The 18,799-nt window shown below is 42.2% G+C and overlaps 1 protein-coding gene across 4 annotated transcripts in view; it reads left to right on the plus strand.

The window, feature by feature from the left end:
- The first annotated feature begins 1,612 nt into the window (after positions 1-1,612).
- The window catches only part of ARHGAP17 (Rho GTPase activating protein 17), a 93,589-nt gene continuing 76,402 nt past the window's right edge, over positions 1,613-18,799 (plus strand). For 3 of the 4 annotated variants that reach the window (XM_081965384.1, XM_081965387.1, XM_081965385.1), the window contains exon 1: positions 1,613-1,853. In XM_081965384.1, the coding sequence (XP_081821510.1) occupies positions 1,801-1,853 (53 nt within the window). In that variant the 5' untranslated portion in view covers positions 1,613-1,800. The remainder of the gene's footprint in view (positions 1,854-18,799) is intronic. The other variant, XM_081965386.1, reaches the window with a different exon arrangement.

Genomic DNA, 18,799 nt, shown 5'->3' on the forward strand with positions numbered 1-18,799 from the left:
CAAGACCTGCCTTTTCTGTCGTGGTTCCCACCTTCTGGAACATCATGCGGGGCCCCTTCAGCCCAATCCTGTTCCCTTCTGGAAAGCCCATAAAACATGTTTTTCCAGCAACCTTGTAGATCCGTGGGGATCCTGCGGGGTGGCTGCAGATGTTAGGGGACTGTTATTTTCCCACAATCTTTTTGTAACATGGTGTGGAAGTAGGAATGGATTTCCAGAGAAAAATTACAGTCTACAGGAACCAGGAGCACCACTCAGGTGACCCTGAGGGCACAGATAAGCTTCCAAGTGCTTCAAAAAGGATGCAAACGACCAGCTGTTTGCAAGGAATATAAACCATTCCCCACTATCCTGTCAGAGCTGAAAAAGCTTTTTGGATGAGAAGCGAAACGTCTTCAAAAGAAAAAAACAACAACCAAAATCCAGTTGCCTCTTGAAAAAGCACCTTTGGAACAATCATGACCTGAATGAGGGAGAATCTCTACAGATTTTTTGAACATGCTTTTATTTTTATTCATGGAGTGTCATGCTAGTTCGCCTCCTCGTGGTGCACCCTGGATAGCACGGTAGTGTGAACCAAAAAACTAGCGACAGACTACATTGAAGAACTGGCAGTTAACAGTTGGCAGCCAGGCATCTTTGTAGAACTCCTGGCTCTCTAAATACATGGCCAACGACTAGCAACAAGTGCCACTCAGACTACATTTCCTGGTTCTCTACAGATAAACAACTGTAAGTCCATGTATTTGCCAGACGCTAAATAAATAAATAATTTTTTATTCATGTTCCAGAGTTTTAAAGATACTATTTTAACTGTTATTGTGGTAACACATGGAGATGGGCTGCTATGGTTTGCTAAATAAACATTTCCTAAATAAGCATGCTTAACTGAAAAGATCATGTGCAACCTGCCTTTGCAAAGCGAGCCTGTTTCCCCGCGTATCCCAATTTTTGGGAAGATTGGTTAACTCCGAAGTCTTCAAACTTGGCAACTCTAAGACTTGTGGACTTCAATTCCCAGAATTCTCCAGCCAGCATAACTAGTTGGAGAATTCTGGGAGTTGAAATCCACAAGTCTTAAATTTGCCAAGTTTGAAGACCTTCGATCTAAGTGGAGAGATTGCAGAGGAAGGGATTACAAGAGAATAAATTATGCTGGCTGGAGAATTCTGGGAGTTGAAGTCCACCAGTCTTAAAGTTGCCAAGTTTGGGGACCCCTGGGTTAACGGGCTAAGAATGTGGCTCGAGGAGAAGAGGCAGGAGAGGGGACAACTTTCTCCACGTGACCCTCTCCCCCTCCACCCCCAGGAAGCTGCCCTTGTGTGCGATGCCTGAAGGGCTAGCATCCTTGCTCAGAAACGGTCGGAGGAGCATGTGCCGCTCAGGCAAGTCAGAGCCGTCCGCCGCCTCGATCTGCTGGGCGGGCGTCCCGTCCATCAGAGGAGCAGCGCAACTCCCCTGCCCAAGGAGAAAGCGCCCCCGGGACGTGGGAGGAATATCCTGCCTTGCACACTCCTCTCCCCTTTCCTAGCTCTAGACTCCAAAAGCACCGGATGCGCCCTTTCTACCCTCTGGCTCTCTATGGCCCTGACGGCATTTCCGGCCGCCGCCCTGTGCTCTGGAGCAGGCAGGCAAGACGGGCGGGCGGTGACGCACCGGCAGCCGGAAGTCGTGGCGCCTTCCGGTGGGGCAGTGAGGTGGAAGCCGGGTCTGCCGCTGCGGGCTCCGCTGGCGAGGCGGGCCGGGTGTCGCGCGCGGGAGGCGCGGAAATAGCGGGGAAGCGACGGCGCCGCCGCCACCATGAAGAAGCAATTCAACCGCATGAAGCAGCTGGCCAACCAGACGGTGGGCAGGTGAGGGCGCCGGGGCTGCGAGGGACGACCCCGCCCCTGTCTCCCCTCCTGGGCTGGGGAACACGGGCTCCGAACCCGGGCCCGGGAGGAGGCTCCGTGCCTTCCCGCCGGGGGCTCGATGCGTTGCTGTGGGAAACCCAAGAAACGGGTTGTCCCGGCAGAGAGGCCGGTTCGTGGGCGCCACTGCCTGGTGCTCCCACTTGGGCGGCGTTTCCCGTGGGGAGTGAAGTGGGACTTCCTAGCTGGGCTTCGAACAGGCCAAGCTGAACGGGGGTCGGAGAGTTGGTGGGTCGGTGTATCCTGCAGACCGGTTGGAAGGGAGAGCAGTGGGGGAACCTCCCGTAGAAGCTATCCTGCCCACCAGTTTACCTTCCAATTGTGCGTCAGGCAGGTGGTGATTCTGGCAGAAAAGGTCCTTCCTGGGTCCTTGTGCTCTCAGGGGCAAAAGTCATAAGGGAAAGCAATGGCTGGGCTAAAGGTCTTTCAAGACTTTAAATGCACTTGTAGTCTCTTCAATGAAAGGCATTACGTGAAGTTGACCTAATAAGGACATCTTGGGCTTGGTGGTTTTTCGAAGCCCTGTGCAGGAACTCTGCAACCAACAATTTAGAGGTAATGAGGGCTGTGTATTGACTGGGGCAATTAACAAATGCATTCTACAATTAGTTGCAGTCATTTCATCAGAGGCATCTGCCAAACAGGACTTTGAACAGAAACCTGTTATTGTCAAAAATTTCATTTTTATTTCAGAAAACCCTTGAGCTGGGTAGTCTTATTTCCATCTTCGGTTTCCTGTAGCACTGCAGAATGTTGTGCATTACCTCCGTCCAGTATTTCAGCCTGCTGAGTAGAGAGGTTGTTAAATACAGAAATCTAAATCAGAGGAAGTGGGAAGTGTGTGGACTCTGATGCTTTGAGTTGACCTCGTTTAAATGGAGAGAGCCAAATTGGCGTAGTGGTAAAAGCCCCCACTGTAGAAACCAGGAGACTCTGTTCTAAGTCTGCATTAGGCACAAAGTCAGCTGGGTGGCTTTGGGGTGGTCCCTCTTGTTTCTGGGTTAGAAAGGAGGCACCAGGCAAGCCACTTCCAAAAATGTTGCAAAGAAAACTAGGAGGACTTCTTCAAACAATTGCCAAGTGTTGAGTCTGTATTGAAGGAAGGCGCAGGTACGCACACACACACACAATGTGCCAATAACAGAGAGCACCTGGCTTAGTTTGAAAGAATCAGACCTGATTAGTACTTGCATGGGAGATAATCACGAAACCATGCTGTTAGGCTAGATTGGAAACCTAAAGAAAGAGGAGAATTTAGAGAGCTGAGCAGTATTTTAAACTTGACAAATAAGCAAAATAATGGCAATCTCTTTCTGTAGCGCTACTGAATAAATTTCATGTAAATCATCTGTTGAAAATAATCGACTTTCCACTGCACTAATTGCTTTCAGATAAGCCTTTCTTTCTCAGCCAAATTGAAGATAACATGTAAAGAATTTATATGGCTCCCTAACTCAAACAATGGGACTCTGGGTTGCTTAAAAGAGGAAACAAACCAAGATAAAAGCAACAGCGCAGGAAAGGGAGATGGGGGAAATCGTTCCAAAGGACAGGTACCTCCACAGAAAAGGCACACCTTCCAAGTCCCAACAGGTTTCAAGGAAGGGACCCAAAATTTGTCTACCATATAGTAAAGACTAAAGACAAGTAGATGGCAAGAAAGGCAAAAATGGGGCAAAATTCACTTAACAACTGCCTCACTTAGTAAGAAAAAAATTCAGCTCAATTGTGGCCGTAAATCAAAAACTATCTGTATCTATATTACCTTACTACAGATAAAGGGCTGTTATTGATAGCCCTGTTGAAAAGAAGTGGGGGAGAGCGGCAAGATTATTATTATGTGGTTTTATGTTAATGCTTTACTGCAACAGAGAAAGTTGGAAATCAACTTCTTTTTCTTTTTCCCAATCCTTCCTCACTTTTCTTCCCCCCACCTCCCCACCCCCACTGCTTTCCTATTTACTTTCATATTTTGTATCTTATTTTATTTCACAACTAAATAAATTGTTTGCTGATGAAAAGTGATGGAGGAGGAATTTGAGGCAGGGACATCCTGCTCTAGATTTCAATCTCTCGGTCACTTTCCAATTAGTGGAAAGGCTAATTTTACTGCCCGCCTGCTGCCAGTTTCTTTTCTATTTTATAAGTCATATTGTCTAAACTGAGAGTTTGAATATAAAATTAAATTTAAATTTAAATTGAATAAATGTTGAAAACATACAAATGCTACAGATACAGTATTCCATTTGAGCAAAAGGGGTGGAAATTTTGAATGAATGTAGGGAACAGTGAAATGTATATAATTTAAAGTAACCTTTGATTACTACAGCCTTATGTAATTAAGGTAGGGTTAGGGAACCTTTGCCTGCAGTCATAAAACGCTTCTGTTTCGGGTTTAATTTATTGAAAGCATTTAGTAGGAGATATCACTCTGCATTCATTTGTATTAACATATCTTGGCCAGGAAAATAGCATGCACTTAAAAATCTGTATATATTCTTATGAATTTGTAAGTAAGCATATTCAGGATTAAAATAAGATTTACAAAAATGTATTTCAGCTTTAAGTGAAAAATTAAGGAGGGGTTTTTATCAGTTTCAGTTTAACTAACCATTCTCCCTTGCCCTCCCACCCATTAGGAGAAAAAATCTTCCAAACCAACTCTCAATGTGCTAAATTTGGTGAGCTTGGCATACCTTAGAATGACCTGAATAATTTAGTTTTAAGTGAAGCTTATTTCTACTTAGTTATTGTGCTGACAAGATCAAGAGATCCCATTGTTTCTTCTCAAATTAAGCTACTTGAAATAAATTGACAATGATGTGTCCAACGGTATCTCTCCATACCATCTGTAATTACTTTGTTGCTAAGAGGGTGTGGAAGATGCAGGGTTCATAAAATTTTTGAACCAAATGAATGAGGGCAGATTGCAGGAGAACTTTGTAGAACCTGTTTCACAGCTTCCATAGGTCCTGTAAGAGGTCCTGGAAACTGGTAGTATCTTTGTTGTTACCACAGAAGATGAAAGAGCAAATCTGGACTGTAAATAGTGGGGAAAGGGAGCACTGGGCTTCCCATTTTACAGGAATGTCACGAGGGATATTTTGCTGACCTCCTCCTGCTCTTCAACCCCATGCTTGGATCTAGGAAGTTGGACTGCTGGTGACTTTAGTCTCGTGGTACTCTTGGTCTGTACCAGATAATGTACCTAATACATTATCTGGTACCTAATACGGTACACACAATTTGGTCATGGATAAGTGAATTGGGCCTGGCATGTAGAACCAACCATTTATTATGTGGTGTAGACAGGATGTTCCCTGAAATGCTCTTTTCTGTCCTTTGGGTCTTTTAGCAGCTACAACTCTTAAGGTCTCTCTGTGTGAGAAGGGGATGGGTGGGATGATTCTCAGGAATAAGTTGGCTTTGACCCAGGACTCTATTTTAGAGGTGTCAGCATAGGAGAACATGTTGGGGACTCTAATTGTGAACTGCCCACTTTGCTATCTAGAAGATCCCATTGTGACCATGTGGTTTTCATTGTTGGACAGGTATTGACCATCCTTCCAATACAGATTTCAGGATCTGTGGAGGACAGGCATTCTTGGTCTTCATTTGCTTTTCCCCATATAATCTCTGGCTTGACTCGTTTTACCTTGTAGCAACCGGCTTGTGATCTCAAGACAAAGGGCATTGCTATTAATCTTTTGCTTTAGACACGGGTCACTTCCTAGTCCCAGTGAGGCTTTCTGCTTCCAGGGAGGTGGCTGATTACATTGATCCACACCAGACACTTTGTGGAAGTGGATGAACTCTGATGGGGCTGTGTGGATTTCCCCAGCAATCTGGTAGGCAGTCCCATCGGGTTCTTGGTCAAACTTTGGAAGTCAGAGGCAGCCGGAGACCACGCGACTGCTCCTGAACAAGGTCCTGGAAGTTCTTCAGTGAATTACATCCCAAGTCCACTTCACTTGTCCATGAACAAACTGGGTATAAATGCAGTTTTATTGAAATGATCTGGTACCGACCGAGAGTACCTGAGACAAAAGTCACCCACAATTTACCTCAACAGATCAACAGAAGGGGGAAATCAACAGGAAAAATTGCTGGTGTGCTAATGGAGGAAGCCTAATAATGGATCTGACCGAATGGAACATGTGCAAATATGGCAGCTGGGGCAGTTATGTGTCCCTTTAGGACAAGGGCATATTTGTGCCTCTGTTCCATAATCTACATTGGTCGCCAGTTTACTCACAGATTGGTCCAATTCATGGCGTCAGTCTTCCCAGAGAGAAACAAGGCTAGATGAAGGAATTCTACTTTATTGTAAAGCTACAGTAACACAATTTTGCAAGCCTGAACTTCTCACCTGCACTTTTAACCAGCCGATCCCTTAGGGTGGATCCTTCGACCGGGGGCGCCTACCTCTCTCTTCTCTGATTGTTTCCTAGGCAGCATCTTTCCTGTTTCTCCAAGATCAGGCACACATTCCATTACAATGGTGTTCTTTTTTTTACCTTTAAATCCCTGCCTGCCTTGAGGACAGGTTATTTGAAGGACTACCTCTCTATGGTTAAGCATATCAGTTGTGGCAGGAATGGCATGTTACAGGTCCCGCTTGCTAAAAAGAATACATTTGATGGGATGGCCCAGGAGAAAATCCTTTTCTGCTGTAGCACCCTATCCAAGGAACATCATTTCCCTCTGGAGTGAATTAGCTTTGACTCACTTGTCCTTCAGGAAATCCTTCAAAACGTATTTTTTTCAGCACCCTTGGGAATCCCTTGGGAATGAGGAGCCCACAAGATAAGATGGTTGCATTGTATCTGAGATTTTGGTGCATTCTCCCATTCTCTTATTTATATTATATTGTTTTGATTGTTATTTAAGATTCATTTATTGCTAGTATACATACACTTATTTGATCGATAAAGTATTGTTTTCAGCTTCACTTACTGCAGACAGAACAGCCTGTTCTGAGACGCTCAAGGTCTCCTATTTGAGCTACTGTATATATATATATTCTCTATAGCAGCTGCTTCACTTTGGAATAGTTTCCTTCCAAGGTTTAGTTAATATCATAGAAGAAAATTGTAAAAATAATTTATTCCACAGAACTTTTGATTTGTAATTGTCCCTATTCTGATTTTTGAACTTGTGAGTATTGCTATCTAATTTGTTTATTTATTAACCAGGGTTTTTTCACCCCAACATGGCACGAGGAGTATAGTTGGAGTCAATAGCTTTTGTTTGTATGAGGACATTGGAGAGGTGTTCAGAGATGCTGCCCTATTAATAGCTGGACGTGAAATTGGGCTGAAGAGTTCAGTTGGGATTGTTGCTGCTATAACTGCTTCCTTTCTGCAAAGCATCTGCCCTACCTGAGCTCCTCAACTCCAGGGTGGCGGTGGAGTTCCCCAAGGTTATGGTCTGGGTGACTTCAGTCTGCCTTCTCTGGTAGAGTTGGAAGTGGCCCAGGTGTTATGGCCACCCATGACACTCATGGACCGGCCAAGGACTTTGAGGGCACCACACACAATGAGGGTGAAAGTCTGGACTTGGTCTTCCTATCAGGACAGTGGCGACATGATCTGGAGTTGGGGAGACTGTTGTCCTTCCGTGTTAGGGTCAGATCACTTCCTGGTTGCCTTCACGTTTTCCAGGGCTGCTGCCTCTCACAGGGAGGTGGGGTTTATTTGATATCAGATGAAATAGGTTAAGAGATGGTCGATCCGCTGACGGTGATATCTCTTGCCGCTTTTCCATCTTTATTGCATCTGCTGATAGGTTTCCAGTAGCCCTCTTCCAATTGACCTGGATTCTCCTTGGGAAGGGGAGCCAGAGATTCATTTGTAGGGCCATTGGGAATGCATTATGTATCTATTGAAGAAAGTTGCTTGGATTTGCTCCAGGATAGCACTATCCATAGCACTTAGACTTATATACTGTTTCACTGTGCTTTACAGCCCTCTCTAAGCCGTTCACAGAGTCAGCATCTTGCCCCAAACAAGCTGGCTCTTCATTTTACCGACCTTGGAAGGAGGGAAGGCTGAGTCAGCCTTGAGCCAGTCAGGATCGAACTCCTGGAGCGAGCAATGAGTTTGCCTGCAATACTGCATTCTAACCACTGCACCACCACCATGGCCAGGATGAACTCTGGCTTTGAAGAAGGCTTTATGGAGTTGACTAAAGCCCGGTCTCACAGTGTTATCTGAGGTTCGTTCTGATACTCCCGAGGAGATGGAGAGTATTCTAGGGCTGTGAGTTCAGCCACTGTGTGGGTTACACCCAGGTGGATTTCTGTGGGCCGTCTCTGAAGAACTTGGCCCAGAACAAGCAATTATGGGTGTGCCTTGGAACACCCGCATTTCACCCTGCTCCGTAAGCTGCACTGGCCCCCAATAGGCTGGCAGGTACAGTTCAAAATGCTAGTTGCCCTTCCTAGGCCCATCTCTCTCCAGTGACCTTTGCCTGCCACATCCTGCCCAGCAGAAAAGGCAGGTCCAAGTCCCATCTATTATTTTAAAAGGTTATCTAGGAGGGTCCTGGTTGTCTTGCTGCCTTTGCCCTTTGCTCCCTCCCCACATAAGGTTAAAGCAGTCCTGACCCCACTGGCCTTTCAGAAAGCCCTTAAAACCTGGCTGTTCCCTGAGGCAGAAGGTCGGGAGAGCAGGAAGTCCTTGGGTTATGACACAGTCGGGACCAGGATTGCCCTTGCAAAACAGTGAGGCCCTAAAGCGTGGTGTCACATGACCACATTGCTGGGTGGCAACAATCCCGGCAGCCCCAATTGTTGTCATAACCCCAAGGCACACGGGTCAGTCGTTAAGCAGGAAGCACCATAAAGCCCCAGGGAAAGGGGGGGAGTTTCTGTGGGGGGAGGCTCGAGGCAGGCCAGGCACCAGAGCACAGCAAGGCTGGGGGAGGGGCGCCCACAGGGCAGCAGGAGAAGAGGGAGCCTGGGGGGGGTCATCAGAGGGACTCCTGGCCACCCCACTGGTTCTGCTTATGGGGAGCCAGCTGGGAAGGCTGCACATGGCAGCCTGGTGACTGTGGGGCCCTGCAACCATTGTGAGCGCCAGTTGCTCAGCACCCAAATTATGATCCCGTGACCAAGATTGGCCTGTGAAGGCCGGAACTTTGGGGACCGTTCGTAAAATACCCACTCGTCACAAGTATGGACAGTCACTGAACAAGCGGATGGTAAGTGAGAATCTCCTGCAGCAGGAAGCCTGAGCGGTGGGACTACGAAACTGGATTATGGTTGGTTTTTTTCCATCCCTTTTTTGCTTTTCCCTTTGTTATATTTGTATCATTATATTTTTTTGTTTTACTCATATTTTTAACTGCGTCCATTATCCAGAAGTGAGATAAGCAATCCTGTAAATTGAAAAAAATATTTTATTGTTAGTTGTATTTGGTTATTTTTATACAAGAATATGGAGACATACCCCTTCCCCCCCCCCTCATTTTTTTCTCTCTTTAAAGATCTTTTTTTAAATGTTTTTATTTTTGAATAGACACAAACAAACAAGACACAACAAACACCATAAAAACATATTCCATTACAAATTATAAAAAGTGTGTCAATTGGTTACAAAGAACTTTCGTGCATCCCTTCCACAGTCATCACCTATAATCCATATCAAATTATATATTTTACATCAAATATATTTATATATATTACTATCATCATACCTCATCCTTCATATGACTATAGTTGTTTTAACATCCCTTTATAACAAATATTCCAAAATTCAAAGCAAAACCACATAATGGCATTCCATTGTCTATTTTCAATATCCCACAACATTCTATCTTTGTGAAACGTTCTAAATTAAAATTAATTATATTTGATAACAAAGTTTCTAAACCTCCTTTCTTAATCACTTTACAATTTATATCCAATTTCAATATTATAGGCTTTCATACATAACTAAGTTTCAGAACTTCCTTTCATGGTCACCATTTAAAATTTATACCAAATTTCCTCTTGTCGAACCTATATGTATACATTATATCATTATCAATTATTTATCTAACTATATCCATGATCAATCCAATTTCGATATTATAGGCTTTCATACATAACAAAATTTCTAAACTTTCTTTCATGGTCACCATTTACAAATTTATACCAAATTTTCTCTTGTCAAACCAATACATATGTATACATTATATCATTATCAATTATCTATCTAGCTATATCCATTATCAATTTATTTTTAACAGCTCTAATTTTAACTACTTAGCTAGTATTTTGTTAATAGTTTTCATATCTCAACCAGTGTCTTTCCAGTAGTAGTACAATCTTATTTCTTTTGCCTTATGTGGGATTAATCTTCTGCTTATTTCCTTAATCAACTTTGTGTGGACTTCTCTTCGCACCTTGTTGCTTGTTGCATGTCTTATAAATTCTCGAAACCCTCCATCAGCTTCTTTAATCAGCTTATCTTTGATTATCAGTAATGCTTTTGTCAAAGTTCCTCTCCTTAAATTCATCAATTCTTCTCTTTTTTTCTCCTTCTATACCTTGAAATCTGAGGTAGGGCTCCTTTCCATCTCTCTTCCCTTTCCATGTTCCATTCTTTCCATTTCCAACCACGCTCAGATCACTGTCAATATCCACAGTTATCTTGCCTCTGTTCATTTTTCCTTTGGGTTTTTGAGACTCTAACCTCCACTTTTTCCATTAGCTGGCTATCTTCAATTTCATCGAATTTTGCTATATTACCATCTATATTTTCCCATTTCTTCTCAATTCTCTCTGATCTTTCTAATAATTTTTGAATTGCAAACATAATCTGTTGTAATGTTATGGTTTCTTCTTGGTATTGTGTCATTGTCCAATTTATAAACACTGCCACTCTAGTTGGAAAACAAAGCTTTGTTTTTCACTTCTCTCTCGCTGCCAAAGAGACATCCAAAGGGCACCTGCATAAACAACCCATCTTATCTCTTTGCAAGCTAAAACCTTTGAAGTGCAAGGTCAAAATGATTAGAGAAAAAAGAGAGAAAAATATTTCCAGAACTCAGCCTCCAACCTCCAAGTGGCAGTGTAACTTCTTTTCCTTCTGATGTTACTGCTCTCTTTATTTTCCTTTTATATCCTCTTTATATTCCAAGCTTAAAAGAAACAAGGCTCTTAAATGGAACAAAATAAAAAGAAAAAAACTCCATCCAAGCCAGTATTGTGAAAAAAAAAAAAAAAGATTTAATCCATAGGTTAAAAAAAAGTAGAAGAAGAAAAGCCAATACTTTCACTTTAAAAAGTAGGAAGTGTTTGCAAAACTTCCATCCATAGAAGACAGTTTAAAAAAAGGATAACACACTGTCCAAAATAGCTTAAATTTGCCGCTTATTTTCTTTTCTTTACAAGTTTAATTTGGTTGTAATCTTTTTTGGGCAGTCTCTTTTGTAAAAAATAAAATTTCCTCACCAAGTGGACACACTTTCCCTTTCCTGCTTTCCTCTGGTCACGGAGCTGTCCCGACTTCAGCAGCTTGGGGTTGCGCTTCTATCGCCAGCTAGAAGAGATTCTCTTGGATAAATCAGGGACCTTGCGATGCCCCTGATATCAGCAAGACATACTCTTCCCTGTCACCGTCTCTTCGGGACGGTTTAGGTCCAGATGGACCACTTAGTGGTAAAAGTATCGGCTGCGATCTCGGAGCTCCGAGAATGCACGTCCGTATCGTTGCAATGTCAGCTCCTTCTCCCCTTTAAAGATCATTTTGTTAATTGTGAATTCTAAGAATGTAAACTAAAAATTAAATGTTGACTTAAAAAGAGTAGAACTGAAAAATGACAATATAGGCGTTTATAAATTATAACATCTTTTTGTGAAAAAAATCTCAAATGTATTATTGCAGCATTTAGCTAGTGAGAAAGGATAATAAAGGAGCTGCAGCGGTGCAGTGGTTAGAGTGCAGTACTGCGGGCTACTCCTACTGACTGCCTGCAGTTTGACAGTTCAAATCTCACCAGCCTCAAGGTTGACTCAGCCTTCCGTCCTTCTGAGGTGGGTAAAATGAGGACCCAGATTGTTGGGGACACAAGAGGCTGACTTGTAAACCGCTTAGAGGGGGCTGTAGAAGCACTGTGAAGTGGTATAGGAGTCTAAATGCTAATGCTATAAGCCAGGATTTCAGAAATATATTGTAATTCCTTGGCAGAGAGAAAGTTGTGCCGCAACACAGAGGTTAATGATAAAAAGAAGCTGATGCAGATGTTGATAAAGGCATGGAGGATGTGTCCTTCTTCAGAATATAGAAACTTTGTAAGAAGCTAAGAAGATGGCACTTGAGAAAGTATGAGAAAGGAGACTAAAGGCTGCTGGATGCTGGCGTCCCTCATAGTTGGTAGCAGTGGAATCAGGAGCTCTCGTGTTTATCAATGGCCTGGGTGAGTTTTTCTCAAGCCTGGCAACTTGAAGATGTGTGGACTTTAACTTCCAGAATTCCCCATGCTGGCTTGGGAAATTGCCACGGGTGAGAAATGCTGAGCCAGATTTTCCACTGACAGCCGCTCATTTGTTGTGACTTAAAAGCTGCAGTTTTTCCCTCCAGCTACCTCACACAGGCTTGGTTAACTTCAGCAGACTTAATCCTGAACAGACATAGATATTTCGGCTCTTGGAACCATTTCTGTTGATTTTTGTGCAGTGTGGGTCACCTGACAAACTCCATTGACAATACATTTGGTTTTGACTGAAACAAGTTTAGAGAGTGAAAGCAAATCTTAGCTTACTGGGACCCTTTGCTTTGCTTTTATCTGTGATTTAAAAATGGATTGTACCACACTGGGATCTAAGTAAATTAATTTAATAAGAGTGGAGATTTAATAAAACAAGGTTTCTCTACATGTGCAAATGGTATGTAATTAGGATTTGAAGTTAGAAAGCTCAACAGGTTCAACCCCTTTCTCTCTCTTTTTTTTTAAATAAAAAGTATAACTCGGTCTAACTCAGAACCAGAAGTCACTGGGGAGAAGTACTGAGATTGGCAAGATGTTTCTTTCTTCCATGCTGCTTTCCCATATAAAAGTGCCCCTTTGCTCTGCACATTTAAGTAAAAATTGCTGGGTGCTCAGCTGTTGGGCTTGCACTGGGAGTGCTGAATTTCCCCTAGCAGAACATTTATTGGGTGACCTTGTGCTAATCACGCTCTTAGTGTAAGCTTTCTAGTGTAATACAATTAATAAGATTAAAAGGGGCCCTGCGTACAAGTTTGAACACCTTGCATGAAAGTTTGGATATAAATGCAATCTTTACAGAAAGTTTTGCGGGCAACTCTTCTCCATTGGGAGAAAATGCAAAGAAAAGGAAACAAAACCTTTTCGTCTTCATCACTTACAGCAGCTGTTTCTTACAAATTTAAAGATTGGAGTGTCTGGATATTCAAGTTAGCTGGGCTGAAAGATGTTCCAGCCCTTTTCAATCCCTGTGCATTTGGGTATCAAAATGAAGAGCCGGTCAGCGGAGTGTTTTATTTAAAGCTGTAAAACACTTCAGATGCCAGATTTGGTGTGGTGTGTCAGCTACTTAACTCTTGTTTTCCTTCCCCATTTTGTGTGTGATCTGACAGTTCTGTTTGTAATTTGACCAAGGCTTGATTTGGCTTCTCGGGCATTGTTTTTCAAGATTCATACCTGATAATGTAATGACAGATTTTCACTCTGGGCAAATGCGTTGTTTTCCAGCTCTGCTTTTATCCCGTCCCTTCAAATAATCCATGAAGAAAAAACTATGTTAAGCTTCTCTTTCTGATTGGATTATTTCATTACACTTCACTGTCTTGTCATGCTTATTTTTCATGATCTTCCTCTTTCAAGATGAGATGCCACCATACAAGTTCTGAATTGACTGGCTCTGATTGTTTAAAGCTTCGCAGGGCAGGAGGAAATGGAAATGAACCTGAACATTTCTAGCTTTGAATTTGCTTCTAGCAGAGTCTTTGAGTGGTAGGGTTTGGGCGTCTGTTGATGCTAGAATCAGACCACGTAGGTGTTCCTTTCTTTTTGTTAGCTGTTTGTGTGTATGTGTGTGTAGCACAGAGAGATGAGGGCAGTCTGAATCTTACCTGGAAGAGGAGACCTTGCTTTTATTAGGTGTTCTTCTGGCAATTGAGAGCTGCATAATCACATTTGATTTCAGCTTTGGGGCTTTTTCCCTTCCCACTTAGCTCCATCAAAAGGGAACCTACTTTTCCTTCTGTTGATGATGCACCCTTTGATTTTGAAGTGGGGGGGGGGGGGACTGTATCAGCTTTTGTGGCAAGTGACAGTCCAAGGTTATTAACTTCGGCCTCAAACACAAAAGCATGTTCTGTTCATGTAGAATCTACTAGAAGACCTCCAAGGTCCCTTCCAACTCTGCTATTGTATTGTATTGTATCTTTTCCATAATGGGAAAGATTGCAGAGCTAATTACCAAGAATTTCTTGATCAGCCTTGCTAATAAACAATGGTTGTGTTTACAGAAAAAAAAATTGAAATAGTTTGCCTGACTGCTGAATAATTCCATTGTTTTCCTTCTCAATATTTTTTTAAAGTTAGCTATATTGTTAGTTCTGAAATATTTGAAGCAGCTATCTATGTAACGGCTAGTAAGTTCATGAATTTCCTGGAGCCATAGTGTGATTTTAACAGGTTGTGTGCTCTTAGTCAGGTTCCAGTCCTTTGAATAAACAATGATTAAATAAACCATGATGGTTATAATGTACAAATTTGCTTCTGCATTTTAAATATTGGACTGGGGCTAGTTCATCGTGCATGATGTTAATGAAAATATACCCATAAATTCTAAGTATTTATATTGTAATGATATTCTGTAAGTAAAAAAAGATAAAGGAGTGCCTGCAGATTTTACTCCGCTTGTCGTTGCCAACTCTAAGGGATGGTGCTCATCTCTGTTTCAAAGCCCTTAAGCCAGCGCTCTCCCAAGACGTTTCTGCGGTCACCGTGATGTCACGGAGCGCTGTTACCAAAGTGGTACCTATTTCTCTACTCGCATTTGCTTGCTTTCAAACTGCTAGGTTGGCAGGTGCTGAGGTAAGGACGGGAGCTCACCCGGCTGAGTGGTGCTTGCTTCTTGAACCTGCACTGTTGGCTTTCCAGATGACCAGCCCAGCATCTTAACTACCGAGCCAAAATGCTGCCTGATATTATGTAGACCTACTGTATAAATTGGCTTTAATAAAGCATTTGAGAATATCAAGGCCATTATTATTTGAAGGTACTGAGCAGCAGAAGTACTCCATTGAGTGTTGATTAAGTCCTGAGGCTGGATGTGTTTAGCACCATGCAAATTCCTTCTGCAGTTTTCCAATTACTTAGGTTGTTTAGTCTCTAATGCAGGTTTTGCCGCAGCCTTCCCCTTACCCGGTTCCAGAGGCCACCTGGTTGATCCTTGCTAAGTTTACCAGATCAGTTTCTCCTCCTACCAAGAGTGATGCAAGTGCTGTGATTGCAGCCAAAGCCCAGAAAAACCTTCATCTTATTTAAGTCATGGTTTTACCACAGATCCTATTGTTGCCAAGGAACAAAGTGATTTTTAAAAATCTATTTAATTATTGAAAACAATGAAAGGTAAACACTGATTCAGTATCCTCAGTTATGCAGTTTTACAGTAAAAGTGAAATCGTTTCCATAATTATGGAAAGCTTGAGCGGGAGGGAGGTTTTTACTGTTATTTCTTTTGATCTGTAAAATTTATGAAAATGTATACTTGTCTACATATTCTAATTTTGCAAACATTCATTATTAAAACTTAAATCTATTCCAGCCACCCACTCCCATGTACAGTTCTTGCATAATGCAAAATACCATGAGCTTTTTTGAAGTTATGTTTCAGGAGGCAAGCTGTTTAATAGTCCTAAGGAATATTATTGTTTTCCTGGTAAATAAATAAATTTAATTTCTTAAAAACCACTCTCCAAAAATTCCTTATCATATGATCATTGTCAATGAAATGAACATTCCTTTTGTTCAGGACCTCATTCTAGCACTTTGGAGAAATTACTAATAAAATTGGAGAATGTTGAGGAGCTATAACCAATTTATTTAATAATCTAATTAAGGAACTTGCCCAGTAAAGGCATAAAGCTGACAGGCCTGTAGTTTCCTGGTCCTCATTCTTGTATATTGGGTGACATTTGCCTTCTCCAGTTTTCTAGGACCTCACCAGTCCTCTTGGGGGTTCCCAGGAATTATGAGAGTGATTCTGTCTGTACAGGTAGTCCTCGACTTCAAGCAGTTCATTTAATGACCATTCAAAGTTACAATGGCACTGAAAAAAGTGACATGACCATTTTTCTCACTCACGGCCTTTATAGCGTCCCCGTGGTCATGTGATTAAAATTCAGCTGCTTGGCAACTGCTTCATCCTTATGACCCCGAGTCATGTGATCACTTTTTGCAACCTTCTGACAAGCAAAGTCAAGAGGGAAAACCAGATTCATGTAACAACCATGTTACTAACTTAGCAACCTCAGTGATTCACTTAACAACTTTAGCAAGAAAGGTCGTAAAATGAGGCAAAACTCACAACAAATGTCTCACTTAACAACAGAAATGTGGCTGTAAGTTGAGGACTACCTGTATTTTTTTTCTGTTCAATTACCTCTGATTCTCAGAGATGCCCTGAATAAGTCCCTGCAGTTCTTTTGACAAGGTTTTTTCAGCAGTTTGCCTTTGCCTCCTTCCTTGGGCCGAGAGAGTGGCTGGCCCAAGGTTTGGCTTTGTATTCAAGGTCTCCCGATTTCTAGTCTGGTGCCTTAATCATGACACTAAACTTATCTTCTTAATACATTGTCCTGTTGGATAAACAGCTGGACAAACAACAGAGTAAAATTGAAAAATTTATAATTTGGGGAATGAATTTTTGTGGGAGGGGGTAGGATGTGGTATTCCTTATGTATCAAATTTTATTAGGCCAATCAGTTACAACTTTTAATCTTTTTAATAAAAAGGTACTGTACAAAGATTCAGATTTGGGGGGGGGGATATGGGAAAAACAAATTAAAACAATCAGGAAAATAAAGATTAACACACTTACTTATCAGCCTGCTAAAAGTTGGTAAAACTTGGTATTCGTACTATTATATATAAATATATGAAATACTTTAACAAATTATACAACCAAAATATAATATATAACTTATTCCCTTCTATAAAAATTGATCTTCCACTGCCATAGAAAACAATTCTGTTTTTATTAAATCTTTTTGTTTAAAAGATTACAAGTTGTAATGTACTGGTCCTATAGAACTTCATATATTGGGGGGGCGGGGGGGGCGGAGAGATCCCTTAGTGCAGGGGTGTCCAAACTTGGCAACTTTAAGACTTGTGCACTTCAACTCCCAGAATTCTGGGAGTTGAAGTTCACAAGTCTTAAAGTTGCCAAGTTTGGACACCCCTGCCTTAGTGTCACTGTTTTATAGTTTACGGTTTTTCTAAGTTATCACATATCTTTTTAGCCTTAGAGCAACTGAACCAAGTAGCTGGAATGAAATCATAAACAAAGCGGTTCTCTCAAAAGATGTCATTGATTGAGCTTGCATGTTGCAGTAATTCATGGTTTGTTTGGTCAAAACTTGCTAACTAAACTACAGGTCTTACATAGGCTTACATAGCCCATACCAAGCCATCCAGCAGTGCAGAAACTCTGATTGCTGAGTTCAGAATTAAACAAGCTTCATTGTGCATTCAAATTAGGAGTCTTGAATTGGGATTCGAGTGAGCAGACTTTCTATCCTGTTACATTGATTGGAGATTAATAAAGGAGAATATTTGTAGCTCAGGGTTGAAACGAGGGTCCTTGGTGGTCTCTGAGCGAGCTCTGGGAGCACCAAGGACCCCTTGCTGGAGTTTGCGATAGACTTTTGCCTAAATGCAGACAAGGTTGTCTGGATAATCAGCTTAAGCCTGTTGTGTTTACTTACCCATCCAGGGATCCATTTGGGGTAATGGATTATGCCGATGCTGACCTCTGAAATTGGTGTTTACAGCTCTGCCTCCCACAGCAGTTTCATGCTGATGTAGGCAGGTGGGGCAGGTGGACTCTTGGTATCACTGAGAAGTTTGTCTGTCATTAAGAGTTACACAACCAAGCGATACTTCATGGAACCCTTTGCCTTTCAGGCTTCCTAGCAGGTTCCCTTTAGGGAATTAACAGTAGCGATTTCTTACTAGTGGTTTAGTAACACAGCAAGCAAATAGCAAAAGAGGCATTCGGCCAGGTGTTAACATGCCTCAAGGTGCCTTCCTTGCCCTGCAGTGAATAACGTCAGTTAGCAAACTCTTTTCTGGGGATGATGAAACTTATGCTCCATTTTTTAAAAGGGGCAAAAGTCAAGCGAGTGATTTCCAGGTGAACCACACAAAATTTGCTCACACTCGGTTTTACATACAGTCTTGTATATCAGGGCATCCTACCTTGGCAACTTTAAGTCTTGTGGACTTCAACTCCCAGATTTCCCCACATGCTTTGTCTCCCCCGAGTTGCTCCTTGGTAGCTTTGTGCAGTGCAGCATTTCAGCCTCCTGACACCATAACTCCATTGCACACATAACTATGATAAAATGTAGAGAAGAGGCAGCAAGGCCAGCAGCCCAAAAGGCTCCCATTCAGGGACTCACCCAGTGCAACAGATCTTGCTCAAAGAGGCTGAAGGACGATGGGAAGGCCTTAAAGATTGGTTTTTCTAGATGAGCCTGTTTTTGTAGGAGGGGTCTGTTTCCCCTGAACCTGAGAATACAGGTAATCCTCGACTTACAACCATTTGTTTAGCAAACGTTTGAAGCAGCATTTTAAAAAGTTATTTAATGACCACTTTTCACGCTTGTGATTGTTGCAGCATCCCTAAGATCACATGATCAAAATTCAGATGC

The sequence above is a fragment of the Natrix helvetica genome (assembly GCF_964273705.1).
Source record: "Natrix helvetica genome assembly, chromosome: 13".
Lineage (NCBI taxonomy): Eukaryota > Metazoa > Chordata > Lepidosauria > Squamata > Natricidae > Natrix > Natrix helvetica.